The 14,964-nt window shown below is 49.1% G+C and overlaps 1 protein-coding gene across 1 annotated transcript in view; it reads left to right on the forward strand.

Moving 5' to 3' along the window:
* Positions 1-12,098, forward strand: part of LOC101690348 (L-gulonolactone oxidase) — a 31,821-nt gene extending 19,723 nt beyond the window's left edge. Inside the window, exons 7-12 of the mRNA XM_004775107.3 lie at positions 1,736-1,843; positions 2,752-2,828; positions 7,422-7,571; positions 8,457-8,621; positions 10,528-10,618; positions 11,327-12,098. Coding sequence (XP_004775164.1) covers positions 1,736-1,843; positions 2,752-2,828; positions 7,422-7,571; positions 8,457-8,621; positions 10,528-10,618; positions 11,327-11,455 — 720 coding nt within the window. The 3' untranslated portion in view covers positions 11,456-12,098. The remainder of the gene's footprint in view (positions 1-1,735; positions 1,844-2,751; positions 2,829-7,421; positions 7,572-8,456; positions 8,622-10,527; positions 10,619-11,326) is intronic.
* Positions 12,099-14,964: the final 2,866 nt, after the last annotated feature.

Consider the following 14,964-nt stretch of genomic DNA (forward strand, 5'->3'; position numbering starts at 1 on the left):
GTCACAGGAGAAGGCTAGGGAGACATTTGCAGAAATACAACAAGGGACCAACAGACTGGAGCCAGGGTGGGGTGGGGGAGGGTTAGGATGACAGCCACATCACTTGAATGTAGCAATCGTCCAACCCATCCTTGTATTCCTGGCTGTACCACGCACTGGCTAGCAAATCAGGGGGCCTCCCTGACAGTCGTAACAAAGAATCAGAATTCTAAAGCTCCACCCTCTCAGACACTCCAAACTCAAGTTCAAGATGGGTTCATCTCAGTGCTTCGTCTTGACTTCACCTTCCTTCCTGATCGGATGTGGCCATCCTTCCTAAAGCTCACTAACCTCTTTAGGCACTGGATTGTCCCATGATTGGATCCAGTCATTGGTCTATGTTGAGTACCAAATTCCCCACAATGTGTTTGGGCAGTAAGCTTTTTTTTTTTTTCCTGTTTTTCCTGACACTCTCTCCTCCCTCCCTCACATGTTGAGTTTACAGCTTATAAAGTATTTTTATTTTTTTTTAAAGATTTTATGTATTTATTTGTCAGAGAGAGAGAGAGGGAACAAGAGAGCAAGTGCAAACAGGGAGAACAGCAGGAAGAGGAAGAAGCAGGCTCCGTGCTGAGCCGAAGGAAGACATTTAACAACTGAGCCACCCACCCAGGCGTCCCTATAAAATACTTTTAAATCCATGATCGCCCCTGATCCTCACAACAGCCCTAGAAGGAAGGAAGGAAAGATATTACTATCGTCATTCTATAGATGGAGAGATGCTACCCAGGGCACTCAAGAGGGCTTTCTGGAAGTCCCAGCTAGGGACTTTTGGGGGATTCGCACTGGTATATTGATGTGTGTGTGTGCTAGCATTGACCAGATCCAGAACCAGACTGTTCCTTGGGCGCCTCCCACAGGGCAGTCACTGAACTTAGGAGCTTTGATGTAGATTATGTCATTTCATTGCACAAATGCTCACGTGTTATGGATAGGAAAGCCAAAGCTCAGGGTACACGGCTCCTCCAAGGTTTACAGCCGGTAAGCTGAAGACCAGGGCTCAAATCAGAACTTCTTCCAAGACCAGTGGTGCCTTTCCTCAACCTCCCAGCTCCCTGTCAACCTCCAGTCTGGCTACCCCAGTCTCAGAAATTGTCCTATATCTACTTGTAGGGTTTTAGGGAGACATTATTTGCTCTGTGATATCATCTCTAGGAGTGCAATGATGAGTCATATTAGAGCAAGATTCTTCTGTTCGTCAGGCATTATGGGGATAAAGGATGAGGATGACAAGGATGATGATGATGGCAGTGGTGACAGTGTGAGGGTAGCAACAGCAGCAGCTTATACCTGTCCAGCGCTTACCATGTCTGTGACACCACGGTAAGCACACTCTAGGTGTTCATACCAGTCCTGCCATGGGTATTGTGATTAGTCCCATTTTATAGATGAGGAGCCTGAGGCACAGGGATGTTACATGCCTTGCCCAAAGTCACATAGCTAAGAACTGTTCCAGCCAAGACAAATCATTTCTTTCCTCTGAGCTACTTGGGGAAGTCAACATGCAAAAAGGACCATCTTTATGTCCAGCATATCCCAAGGCACATTCCATGTCATTTGGCATTGTTAGGAGAATTGTAAGTATTTTCCTTGGTGGGGAGAATCTGATGCACCCCCAGGCCCTGACTCCCGGTACTTCCCCCACCATCATCCTGTAACCAACACAGTCTTCCCTTTCTCCTTCTGTGGGGGTCAGGTTCTTAACAACTTGGACAGCCACCTCAAGAAATCCGAATACTTTCGCTTCCTCTGGTTCCCGCACAGCGAGAATGTCAGCGTCATCTACCAGGACCACACCAACAAGGTAGCAACAGCATCATCCCATCCTTACACACAGCCTGCAGTCCCCAGGGTGGCTGACATTTGTCTTTGTCCTGATGATCAGTGAGGTGTGAGAGGGAAAGCAAGAGTGAGCATCGCTGAATGTGAGGACAGAAACAGGGTGGAAGGAGGAAGGACAGTTGGCCCAGTAAGGATCCAAGGTGACCACAGGTAGGGATGTGTGGGAGTGAGGTCAAGGCACAGCCTAGATGTGGGAGAGGGGAGCAGAAGTATTGGCAGGACAGGCTACGATAACATAGGGTATACCTGGACAAACCATCTAATACACCCCCTCCTTCCCTCCAACACCCCCATCATTGCCACCCCCAACTGGACAGGTGAAGGAATCAGTGGTTTTGTCTCTCCCCCATGTCCTTAGCAAATGGGCTGCTGCTCAGCAGAACATGAAGCCATCCCTTAGGATGAATGTTCAGGGGACAAGTCAAACAAAAGCAGTGAGACTCATTGTGTGTTAGGGGCTGGCATGGGGCTCATAAAGGATGATCGCTGGATACCTGCCTCATGGGCTCGTATGGAGGGACCAATGCACATCTTTGTCTTGTGCAGAATAAATACATACAGAAATACATGAATACACATGACATGAAAGGGGCATGAGATTTGGCTGCGTCACCAAGAAGTGAGGCTTTCAGTTGTACTGGTAGGTAGGTCGGTCACCCCCAAACACACACAGGCAGCTACTCCTGGGACACATATCTCTCTAAGGGGACACTGTGATGCATAGGTCAGAAAGCAGCCACTGAATTCTACAGAAACCAGTATTACACTGTATGTTAACTGACTAAAGTTTAAGGATATGTATACGTATATGTATATGTAGGAAAGCAGCTGAGATCTGCCCCTGTACTGATCACAGATTCTTCTTCCCAGCCCCCCTCCTCCTGCGCCAACTGGTTTTGGGACTACGCCATTGGATTCTATTTACTGGAGTTCCTGCTCTGGGTCAGGTAGGAATGCAAGGGTACCTTTTCCCGGCATATGCTGTATGCTGTTGAGGATGTGGTCCATCAGAACAACACACTGGCCTTTATGCATGTAGATTGGGTGTGTCTCCTGGGTCTAGAGCAGTGATTTTCAACCATGCCTGTACATTCAAATTACCTGGGGAGCTTTTCAAAAAAATACCAATGTCTGGATGATGTAAATCTTCTCTCGTCCTGTTTTCTAACTCCTTCCCAGCCTAAAATCTGTGCTAATGGGGTGCCTGGGTGGCTACGTCATTAGACATCTGCCTTCGGCTTGGGTCATGATCCCAGTGGGTTTAAGCCCCACATTGGGCTCCCTGCTTGGTGGGAAGCCTTCTTATCCCTCTCCCATTCCCCCTGCTTGTGTTCCCTCTCTCACTGTGTCTGTCTTTGTCAAATAAATAAATCTTTAAAAAAATAATAAACTAAACTAAACTAAAATAAAAGCTGTGCTCATGTTCAGGGCCCATGCTATGCCTGTTCATGGCAGACACAGAACGCTGAGTGATGGGGAAGGTTTTAAGGGGACTTCAATGGTAACTCTGTATTCAGCTAAGACATGGGATGGCATCATATAATTTTTTTAAAATATTTTATACATGCAAAATAATACAGAAAACAAAAGTATAAAGAATCATGTAATAAGCACCCACGGGTTTACCAGCAGCTTAAGAAATGAAACAAGACACGTACAATTGGCATGGTCTTCCTGAAGTCCCAGATCACAGCCTCCAAGGGGTTCCTAAGAAGTAACCACCACCCAGAACTTTATGCTTATCATTCCCTTGCTTTTGTTTATACTTTAGTTTTATGAATCCCGAAATAATAAATTTGTAATTCAGCTTCCGTAGTGAGAATGACCCATGTTGATAGGGATAGCTGGAATTACTCATTTTTCACTGGAGGCATTTACCATGTTGTGTTTATCCATACTTGAGTATTTGGGTTGTTTCTAGAATTTTTTTTTTCCCCCGTTACCAACAACATTGCTGTGAGCATTCTCAACCGTTGCTCCTGGTGCTTTTTTATATTTGTCTTGAGTAGACTTTGTCATGAGTGAAATTCCTGGGCCATTGAGCCCGAGGAGCTTCAGCCTGGTGCATCCAATTGTCCTCCTCAAGTTTCCCCGCTGAGCCCTGTCCGAGTCTTTGCTCCGCAAGCCGCTCAGAGTTGGAATTGTCAGGCTTTTACACTTTCAGGTGATGTGTATTAAATAGTAGCTTACTGTGGTTCTTAGTCCTTATTTCCATGCTTACTAGGAAGAGTGCCCAGTTTTCCATTTTATGGACCCTTCGGATTTCTTGCCTGTGAAGCACCTATTTATGTTTTTTGCCCTTTTAAAGAATTGAGTGGGCATTTTTTTTCTTACTGTTCCATAGGATTTTATTGGTCTATCTTGAACACTCAGCTTTTGTGTTGCAACATCTCCCTGTTTGTGTCATCTTTCACTTTTATGGCTTTTTTTTTTTTTTTAACATGTAGATGTACTTAATGTTAATTGAGTAAAATTTGGCCATCTCTTCTTTCACCTTGGGGACTTCTGTGTCTTGTTAAGAAATCTTTCCCTACCAAAAGGGCAGAGAAACCCCCCATGGGTGGCACCCATGACAGGACATGCAGAACTAGCTGGAGTTCTTGCCACATCCTGGATGTGGCTGAGACCTTTGGCTCTGTAGGTCTGCATCCGGGGATCTGGGGAAGGGTTGGCCTTCCCCGGGGTATGGAGCTGCAGGTGGCACCTGAGGGGACACACGCTGGGGTGACTAACTGCCTGGAAAGTGTTAGGAGAGTGAAATGGAAACAGGATACGCTGTGTCTGCACAGGGAGGGGTAAGGAAGCTGTGAGGAAGCCTGCATGGGAGCCACCGCTCCAGCACAATATGGATGGGAATGAGTGGAAACGCCGACTCAGGCTTTCTCTCCACCTTCCATCACAGCCTCTCGGCAGCTTTATGTGTGTGTGTCTGGGGAGCCCAAACCCAGGGAGCACTCAAATAAATTGGGCTCTGAATCACTGCTACCACTTCCTGGCCCGAGTGGACGCTCTGTGAGAGCTCGGCAGACTCTGAGTTCAGCCCACATGGCTCTGGTTTGGCTGCTTCGGGAAACTGCGTCCATCCCGCTCACCCCGGCCGCTCTCTGGTGCTCACTAAGCTGTGGCCTGAAGGTGTGGGAACAATAAGGGAATAACAGCTGGTTCTTGGTGGTTTAATGGCTGCTTCACAGCCAAACTCACCATGTCCTGGCAAGGGCAGGGACTCTTGTCTTTCCCATTGCACTCAGACCCCAGTGCCCCAAACAGTGCCTGGCACCTGGGGGAAGGCTCCTAGATATCTGTGTAAGAAATGCCAAATAAAAGGGCACCTGGGTGGCTCAGTTGGTTGGGCGACTGCCTTCAGCTCAGGTCATGATCTCAGAGTCCTGGGATTGAGCCCTGCGTCGGGCTCCCCCTGCCTGCTGCTTCCCCTGCTTGTGCTCTGTCTCTTTCTCTCTCTCTCTGTCAAATGGATAAATAAAGGCTTAAAAAAAAATGCCAACTGAAAAGCCTGGTGCCTGTCTTTGAAGAGTTCAGTGGGGTTCCACTGTAGGAGTGAGGCTGGTGGCCAGAGGTGACCAGGACAGAAAGGCCGGCTCTTGGGAACAGGTCCCTGGAGGGTGAGCCAGGGCCAAGGCCAAGCTCAGCAACTCTGGTTAGAATAGCCCTACGCCCAGGAGCCAGTGGGAGCCCCACCATAGCCCCTGGCCTCGGAGACAACAGAGAGCATCTGCCTTGAAGCTGCTGACACCCTTCCCCAACCCTACCCCTGCAACAGGTACCTGGGGACCCTTTCTGAATCCCAAGAAACTCGGCAGCTTGGGCCCTTGAGGGGAGCATGACCTGTGGATTCAAGTGGACTTGGACTCTGGTCCTCACTCCTTCATTTTCCTGCCGTGTGACTCTGGGTAAATTGCTCAGCCTCTCTGAGCTGTGGTTTACCCGTATATAAAGTAGAGCCGCTAGCAACAGTTGGGTTGTTTGGGATTCAACATGGGGTCTTCATGAAAGGTGTTCAGTAGAGCTTACTCCCTTCTCACAGTGGTTTCTGGTGCCCCACCTAAGTGAATCCACTGTTTATCTATAACAGCCATGAGGTGCTCTGAGCAGCTGAGATGGATTTTTGACAGGAAATGAGATGGCAAGGATGCCACAAAGGACAGGAGTGTGGTAAGGGTGCTTCCTAGCAGAGGGTACCCGCAGGCAGGGAGAAGCTAGGCAAGCCTTGTTACCAGGAGGCTCAAGTGACTCCAGGAAAGGCACAAGCTATGCCACTAACGTGAGGAGAGCCAGTCAGCACACAGGAGCCCGAGCGGGGAGGAAACGGGCTCGTGAACGGGATGATGGGACAGGCCCCTGTGTCCTCTTTGGGTATGTATCTAAAAGAATTAAAAGCAGGGACTCAAAGAGATCTTTGCACACCCATGTTCCCAGCAGCGTTATTCACATCAGCCAAAAGGTGGAAGCAGCCCACGTGTGCGATGGAGGAATGGATAAGCAAAATGTAGTCTCACTTAAAATGGCGTATTATTAATATGCTGTATATTATTAAAAAGGAAGGCAGTTCTGACGCACTGATGCAGGCGGCAACATGGATTAACCTTGAGGACAAGATGCTGAGGGAAAGAAGCCAATCCCAGAAGGCAAATACTGTACGATTGTACTTCTGGGAGACCCCAAGAGGGGTCAAGTTCATGGAGACAGAAAGAGGCTGAGAGAGGGGCAGTGGGGAGATGTTTACTGGGGCCAGAGTTTCAGCTCTGCAGGATTCCAGAGAGTCACTCCAGGTCAACGTGAATATACTTAACATGGCTAAACTTTATACTTAAAAATGGCTAAGATGGTGGATTTCGTGTTACGTATTTTTTACCACAATTAAGAATGAAGAAACTTCAAACACTGAAAACAAAGCTAGTCCTCAGTAGCAGAGTGGGGGCACGCATGTGAGCTGTTCCCATGGGGCTTCTGGCAGGGTTGGGAGGGTGATATGGAAATGACATCTGTATCCCCAGAAGGTGTCCGAGTTGCAGAGACCGCGAAGCGGCAGTCTGTAGGGAATGAGGTTTGTAAGGAGCTTAGCCCGTGGTTTGTAAGCACACCACCAGGACTCACTAAATGCTGGAGAATTATTTTTTTTTAAAGATTTTATTTATTTATTTGACAGAGAGATCACAAGTAGGCAGAGAGGCAGGCAGAGAGAGAGGAGGAAGCAGGTTCCCTACTGAGCAGAGAGCCCGATGTGGGCCTCGATCCCAGGACCCTGAGATCATGACCTGAGCCAAAGGCAGAGGCTTAACCCACTGAGCCACCCAGGCGCCCCTGATTTTTTTTTTTTAAGATTTTATTTATTTGTCAGAGAGCACAAGCAGAGCAGCAGGGAGAGGGAGAAGCAGACTTTTGTTGAGCAGGGAGCCCGGCGTGGGACACAGTCCCAAGACCCTGGGTTCATGACCTGAGCTGATGGCAGACGCTTACCCACTGAGCCACCCAGGCATCCCTGTAATACGATTGTTCATTGCCCCTCTGCGCTGTCCCTCTAGCACCTTCCTGCCAGGCCTCGTGGGCTGGATCAATCGCTGCTTCTTCTGGCTCCTGTTTACCAGGAAGAAGGAGTGCAGCAACGTCAGCCACAAGATCTTCACCTACGAGTGTCGCTTCAAGCAGCACGTCCAGGACTGGGCCATCCCCAGGTAGGGGCTATGCCGTCCGGGCTGTGGGGGTCAGGGTCGAAGAGACCCCCTTGGGTCCTCGCTGCAGCCCTAGCACAAAAACCACGTTCCCAGTCCTACGCATCATTAGGAGGGGGAACGCCAGAGGCCAAGTCCCCTTCTGGCACCCTTGTACCCAGCCGTTCTACCTCTGAGGGGACATCAGCCATGGAATCCCCTCTGTTCTCCTGTCGGTCCCTCTCCAGCCCAGAGGTGGGTCACAGCATATGGGCTTGGAGTGTGGGGGTTCCTGCCCAGCTGCTCGTTTTTCTGAAAGACTGTCCCCTGCTTTCTGTCCATCGGGGGACAGAGCCCACCTAGCATGCCAGGGGCAGGCACTCTGCCTTGGGAGGAACGTCCAGTGAGGACCTATGTTAGGTCCATAGCCCCGGAACTCATTATAGCTTTCTCTCAGAATGGTTCCCTCTCTTTGTCTCTCTCCGGGAAAAGGGAATGATGGTGCCCACAGCTTAGGAGATGCCCCTATCTCTGTTCAGGAGCTGGGGCACTGCTATCCTGGGGGGGATATTAGAACAAGTGGAGGTATTAGAAGCATACTGACTTTACTCTGTCAGAAAAGGAAGAGGCCGGGGGTGTGGGACAGCTATTTCCAGAAACCTGAGGGGAACCCGCGACTGGGCGGGGGTCTGGGACTGAACCAGGAGCCAGAGAAGCTCCCCAGGAGGCACATTCTCAGGCCCCCGTTCTATGAGAAGGACTTGGAGAGCAGCCAGCAGCATGGAGCTCCTTCAGCGCTGAGAACCCTCCCGTCCCTGGGTGTGGGCTGGGGGGCTGTGTGGAGCCCTGTGTGAGGGCTCCAGGAGACCCCTCCCTAAGGTCTGTGCCCACTCCCCCGGCCGAGTGCAGAGAGAAGACCAAGGAAGCTCTGCTGGAACTCAAGGCCATGCTGGAGGCACACCCCAAGATGGTGGCCCACTACCCTGTGGAGGTCCGCTTTACCCGCGGGGATGACATCCTGCTGAGTCCCTGCTTCCAGAGGGACAGCTGCTACATGAACATCATCATGTACAGGTGACCGGCGCAGCGGTGGGCTGGGTGTGGGCTGTGCAAGGCGGCCTCCCACCCCCCTACCCCCACCCCCCCGCTTTGCAAGGACCCGTCTCCTCACCCATCGTTCAAGGCCTGTTCAGATGCTCCTGTCTCTGGGGAGGCTTCTCTGATCCTGGCAGCAGGAAGAAGTCTCTCTTTCTCCTTGGGCTTCCTACACCTATAGCAAGTGAATCATGTGAATTATGGTATTATGTTAATGGAATTATTAATATTGATTAGTAGGTCATGTGACTATGAATAGCTACCTCTTATGAGATAGACATTACTCAGTGGTGAAGGCATGGGACGCGTGTGCCTACTCTGGTCGGTGGTTCTGAGAGCCTGGAGCACTGTGTTGAGAAGGATTCTGAAGCTAGGTTTAGGTTAAGTGGAAGACGGGGTCATGCTTGATTCCAGCTGCCTGCCAGGTTGCATTGGCCCATCCCAACCAGCCCCTCCAGGCTCTGTGCAGACAACGTAGGTTCATGGTGGCATTTCCTCTTTCCTAGTTAGTTATACGTGGCAGTCTCCAGGATAAGGCTTACGGACATGCAATGTTTAAGAAGTTAATCTCTTCGAAAATGTCCGGTGAAAAATGTGTCTTCCTTCTGCCTCTTGTTCCCGCCTCTCACTGATAATTCCCCTCCTCTGACTTTGCAAAGGAAAAACATCCCTCTTGCCCAGCTTGAATCTTACTATGGTGTATTTCTCCAGCCTGTAAAAATCAAACCTAGAGGATGCCCAAGGGACAATTAAAAAGTGCACGGTTCCAGAAAGGTGTCCCGAAAAGCCGGAAAAGAGAGTTTATGAAAGATGCATTGAACGGAGGAGGCAGCTGCTCTCACGAACCGACAGACTTCTGGCAAGGCTCAGAGCTCATCTATCTGTCCCTCTATCTCTCCTCTCCCTACTTGTGAATGCAGATGAGAAGTGAGAAAGTTGCCATGGGTATGCATCGTGTTTATTTGAATTTTAAAAAGTTTTGACTGGGACTTTGTCTGCCAGTAAGTCTGACTTGGCTGATGGGCCATGAGGACTGACCGACCAGTGATACGGCCATGCTTTCCACACATCAAATGAAGGGATTCGGAGATTCCTAGGCTTTGTCAAAAAGACAGCATATTTAGGGGCACCTGGATGGTTTGGTCAGCTAAGTGTCTCAGTCTAGATACTGGCTCAGGTTGTGATCTCAGGGTTGTGAGATCGAGCCCTGCACAGGGCTGCTTCTGTGCTCAGCGAGTGTGCTTGAGATGTCTCTCCTCTCTTTCTCCCTCTGCCTTTCCCACATTCTTCTCTCTTGCTCTTAAAGAAAGAAAGAAAGCTTTAAAAAAGAAAAGAAAGATGGGGCACCTGGGTGCCTCAGTGGGTTAAAGCCTCTGCCTTCAGCTCAGGTCATGATTTCAGGGTCCTGGGATCGAGTCCAGCATCAGGTGCTGTGCTCAGCAGGGAGCCTGCTTCCTCCTCTCTCTCTCTCTCTCTGCCTGCCTCTCTGCCTACCTGTGATCTCTGTCAAATAAATAAATAAAATCTTTAAAAAAAAAAAAAGGAATGAAAAACTGCACGGCATTTAAAAAAATGGCATATGTATATGCTACCCCATAAAGATGTGTGCGTGTGTATGTATATTTGAATTTAGGATAATTTTCAGATGCCAACTATAAAACCTGTGAGAGGAAGCAACACTTTCTGAAATCCGTTAGGTGATGAGCAGTGAGGAAGACCCCTCAGGTTGCTTGATTACTGCCGTCCAAGTCCTTCGAGCAGAGCCACCGGCTTGATCTCCGTACCACATGCCGCATGCTGGGCACGGCACGAAGACAGTGCCTTGTTGACACGGCGGGATGCTTAGGGCAGGGACAGGGCCTCACCTCCTCCTGTTCCCCACCAGGCCCTACGGCAAGGACGTGCCCCGGCTGGATTACTGGCTGACCTATGAAACCATCATGAAGAAGGTTGGGGGCAGGCCTCACTGGGCCAAGGTAGGATTTGCCAGCGAGAGGCTCCGGGGCCCTTGGCAGGGCAACTATGATGAGCTGGGGGTTCCCCAGAGGGCGACTCTCTTCCCTGGTCCTCAGTCTGCCCAAGGCTCAGAAGCTGGGGTCTGGAGTGCCGAGCAAGTCATGGGAAGGAAGGGTTCCACCGTCTTACCCAGACCCGGCTTCCCCCCGCATCCACGTTCCAGCAGCTCAGTGACTGTACTGGGTGACCACTCCCTTGGTGTGTTCTGAGAAATTTGTCCTCTTTCACTGTATTTGATTCCATAGAAACACCATGAGCAGCGTAAGGCAGGAGGCCGTGAGCCCCTTTAACAGATGGGGAACTGAGAGGCTCTCAGAGGTGATGGGACTTACTAATTAGCAATACAGTTGAGCCCTCTAGGCTCTCTAACTGTGGGGTGCCAAAGGGAAGGGGGCATTTCCCATTAACACTGTAACACCTTCCTCTACCTTCCCAGAACATCCTATCTCCTTGGGTCTTTACATTGTGTGTGTGTACACATGCGTGCCCATGTGGCTAGGGGTGCATTTTTCAAGCACGCGTGCAGGTGTAGGGAGTGCACACAGGCGTGTGCCCGGCAGTAGGAGTGTTACATATGCAAACCTACAGACTCAGGGTTGCCGGGTTGCAGCCCTGCTGAGATGCCAGCTCTAGGGAGCAAGGCCTGTCATGTCTGGTTGCTTCCACAGGCCCACAACTGCACCCGGAAGGACTTTGAGAAGATGTACCCAGCCTTTTCGAAGTTCTGTGCTATCCGAGAAAAGCTGGACCCCACCGGGATGTTCCTGAATGCATATCTGGAGAAGGTGTTCTACTGAAGCAGAAAGAAAATGAATTGAGCCCACCCCATCTCATCCCTCCAGCGAGGATGAAGGCTCAACATCCCACAGGCCTGGAGGAGAGCAGGCCTCTCTCTGCAGGGCCTTGGCGGCTGCCCCCACAGCTGCTCCAGTCCCCAGCGATGAGCCTGGGTCTTTGCGGGGCTCCCTGTTCTACTTCCTGTGTCCTCACAATACCCACTCCCACCCCCCCACCCCCACCCCACCCCCCACAAAGAAGAGCTCCCAAGTCTCCGTGGACATCATTTACATGCAGCAGTCTGTTTTCCTGAACCTAAAATCACCACGTTGTTTTCCCAGGAAATAGAGAAACCCCAAAATGTTCTGTTTAAGAGGTCAGGGATTCGGTCATTCACAGGTTCCCCCTGCCAGCTAGGGGTCCGTAACTCCCAGGTCCCCAGGAACACATGTTTGGGCACAGTTGTCACAGGTCTGTGCTCTGCCTCCTTACAGAGGGGTTCTCAAATGCCCAGGTCAGCACCGACCTGCCCCAAGGCTGCCCTCTCCCACTTTCTGTCTGTCCACCTGACCTCCCATAGGCTGACCTTCAAGCGTGTCTGTTGCAGGGGATGTGTGGGAACTGGGCCTACTGTCCTTTCAAATAAAGACCAAGAATTGTTCACTCTCTACCCTCCCACCTCTTCATCTCCAGGTAATCCTTGGCTCACTCATTTCCTGGCTTCTCCCCAGAGGTAACGGCTCTTGGGCAGGCCTAGAAAATGTTCTTCATATTTGTTTTGCAAATTTAGTTTCAACTGGTTTCTGGCCTCTCACCTTTTGAGGCCATTCTTTTGTGAGTATTCACTGAGCATCTACTAGGGTGTCACGTGCTTTGGGAAATCAAAAGAACATTAAGACAGGCTCCTGGCCTCAAAAAATTTCTAATCTCATCTCTCATACGAGGTTAATATCCACGATATATAAAGAACTCTTAGAATTCAACAACAAACAAAACTGTTTAAATGGGCAAAGGACTTGAGCAAACATGTCTCCAAAGAAGATACCCATATGGCCAATGAGCCCAAGAAAAGATGCTCCACGTCCTTAATCATTTACAAAGTGCAAATAAAATCACAATGAGATGATCACTTCATACCCATTAGGCTCATTATCACTTAAAAAATTTTAAAAAACACAAGTGTTGTGAAGGATGTGGAGAGGAAATGTTAGGCATCACTGGGAACATAACCTGACGCAGCCATTCTGGAAAACAATATGGTGGGTCCTCAGACCTCAGAAAATTAAACTTAGAATTACCACGTGATCCAGCCATTCCACTTTTGGGTATACTCCCAGAAATCTTGAAAGGAGGGACTTAAAGAGAGATTTGTGCAGCATGTTCAGAGCAGAATTTATTCACCATCATCAAAAGGTGGAAGCCGCCCAGCTTGGTGGAGAGGAATGGAGGAGCACAATGTATAGTAGACTCAGCCTTAAAAAGGAAGGACATGTTGACCCAGGCTGCAAGACGGATGAATTTTGTGGACTTCATGGTAAATAAGACGATCAGAAAACGACAGACACTGTATGATCCCGCTTAGATGAGGCAACTAGTGTAGTCAGATTCATAGAGACAGCGGAATGAGGGCTGCAGGGGGTTGTGGGTGGGGGAATGGGGAGCTGGTAGTCACTGGGGACTCGGTCTTGGACAATGAAAAAGCTCTGGAGGAGGCTGGTGGTGGTGGTTTCATGACTGTGGATAAATAAAAATGTCACTGAATGGTATCCTTGACAATGGTTAAAATGATAAATTTTGTGTTAGAGATTTCTTACTCCAATAACCATGAAGGAATTTATATTCAAGTTCAGGGAAGCAAAATTAATGTGCAGAGGACATTCAGTAGCAATATCAGGGAGGAGTCAGATGAAGTGTCAGGGAAATGGCATAGTTGTGAAGACCCGGCAGGCCTGGCGGGACAAAGGTTCCTCACGGAGCCTCCCTCAGCCAGAAGATCCAAGTCCATGGCCAGGAGAGCCAGACCCAGCCCTTCAGCATGGCTGATTATGTAATCCACAGGGTCCAGAGCAAAACAAGTGTGTCAAGAGAGTGACAGATTATGTAATTCACAGGGTCCAGAGCAAAACAAGTGTCAAGAGAGTGACAGCAGAGCATTAAATGAAGCTTAAGGTCCTCCTGAGCAGCTCGGGTCCTGCCTCGACCCTCCTCAGAAGAGCGCATCACAGGCGTGATGGCTAGTTTTATGTCATCAACTCACTGGACTCTAGTACTGAGTCATTTAATCTAGGTACTGGTCTGAAGGTGTGGTTAATATCTACAGTCAAGTGACCTAACGTAATGGTAATTATTCTCGAAAACGGGTGGGCCTTGTGCAATCATAAGAAAGACATAAAAGCAAAAATTGAGGTTTCTGGAAGAAGAATGAGTTCTGCCTTGAAAGTTTCTGTCTTGAGTTTCCAGACTATGGGGCTGCCCCCACGGATATCAGGTTTGGGAAAATCACAATAGCCAATTTCTTGAATGGATATGAGCTGTGCACTGGTGCCATTTCTCCAGAGGACGCTGACCGATACATAAGGGACAGGTAAAGTTAATAAAAAGGAAAGCATAGCAGGCAAAACCCTGAGGCTTTGGAAATCCAGTCCCTCTCAGGTTCTACAGATGAGGAAACCAAGGCACACAGAAGTGAAGAAGCTTGTCCAACATCACAGCAAGTTAGGAAAAGCAATGTCTTCAAACCTTCCAAGGTCTGTCTTGCAGCCCTAAGTTTTCAAGAATTTAAATTTCAGGGCACCTGGGTGGCTTAGTGGGTTAAAGCCTCTGCCTTCAACTCAGGTCATGATCCCAGGGTCCTGGGATCCAGCCCCAGATCGGGCTCTCTGCTCAGCAGGGATCCTGCTTCCTCCTCCTCTCTCTCTCTCTGCCTGCCTCTCTGCCTACTTCTGATCTCTGCCAAATAAATAAATAAAATCTTTTAAAAAGAAAAAAGGAGTTTGAATTTCATTTCTAAAATCTATGGATGTTGCATTCTATTTCATTATGTAACTGTGTTTTAAACTTTTGAGTAAAATTTCACTTTCCAAAATTTTTTTTAAGATTTTATTTATTTATTTATTTGACAGACAGAGATCACAAGCAGGCAGAGAGGCAGGCAGAGAGAGAGAGAGAGAGGAGGAAGCAGGCTCTCTGCTGAGTAGAGAGCCCGAAGAAGGGCTCGATCCCAGGACCCTGAGATCATGACCTGAGCCAAAGGCAGAGGCTTAACCCACTGAGCCAGCCAGGCGCCCCTCACTTTCCAAATTTTTAAATGACATTTCTCCTCTAGGAAAGAGTGGCACCTTTGTTCTGGGGTCTTCCAGAAGCTCACATTGACCCCAGCAGGAGAAGTCCAGATCTTGAGGGACACACAGTGAAATGTCTTAAGTCTGAAACCTTGAGAGTCAGTAAAACTTCAAGTTCCGGAATGCTAGGGCAAAAGAATGTTCTGGAAATAGCCTTTCCAATTATTGGAGAACACAGATGTCTTTTC

This window comes from Mustela putorius, unplaced genomic scaffold, assembly GCF_011764305.1.
Source record: "Mustela putorius furo isolate JIRA1106 unplaced genomic scaffold, ASM1176430v1.1 tig00000242_pilon_pilon_pilon, whole genome shotgun sequence".
NCBI lineage: Eukaryota > Metazoa > Chordata > Mammalia > Carnivora > Mustelidae > Mustela > Mustela putorius.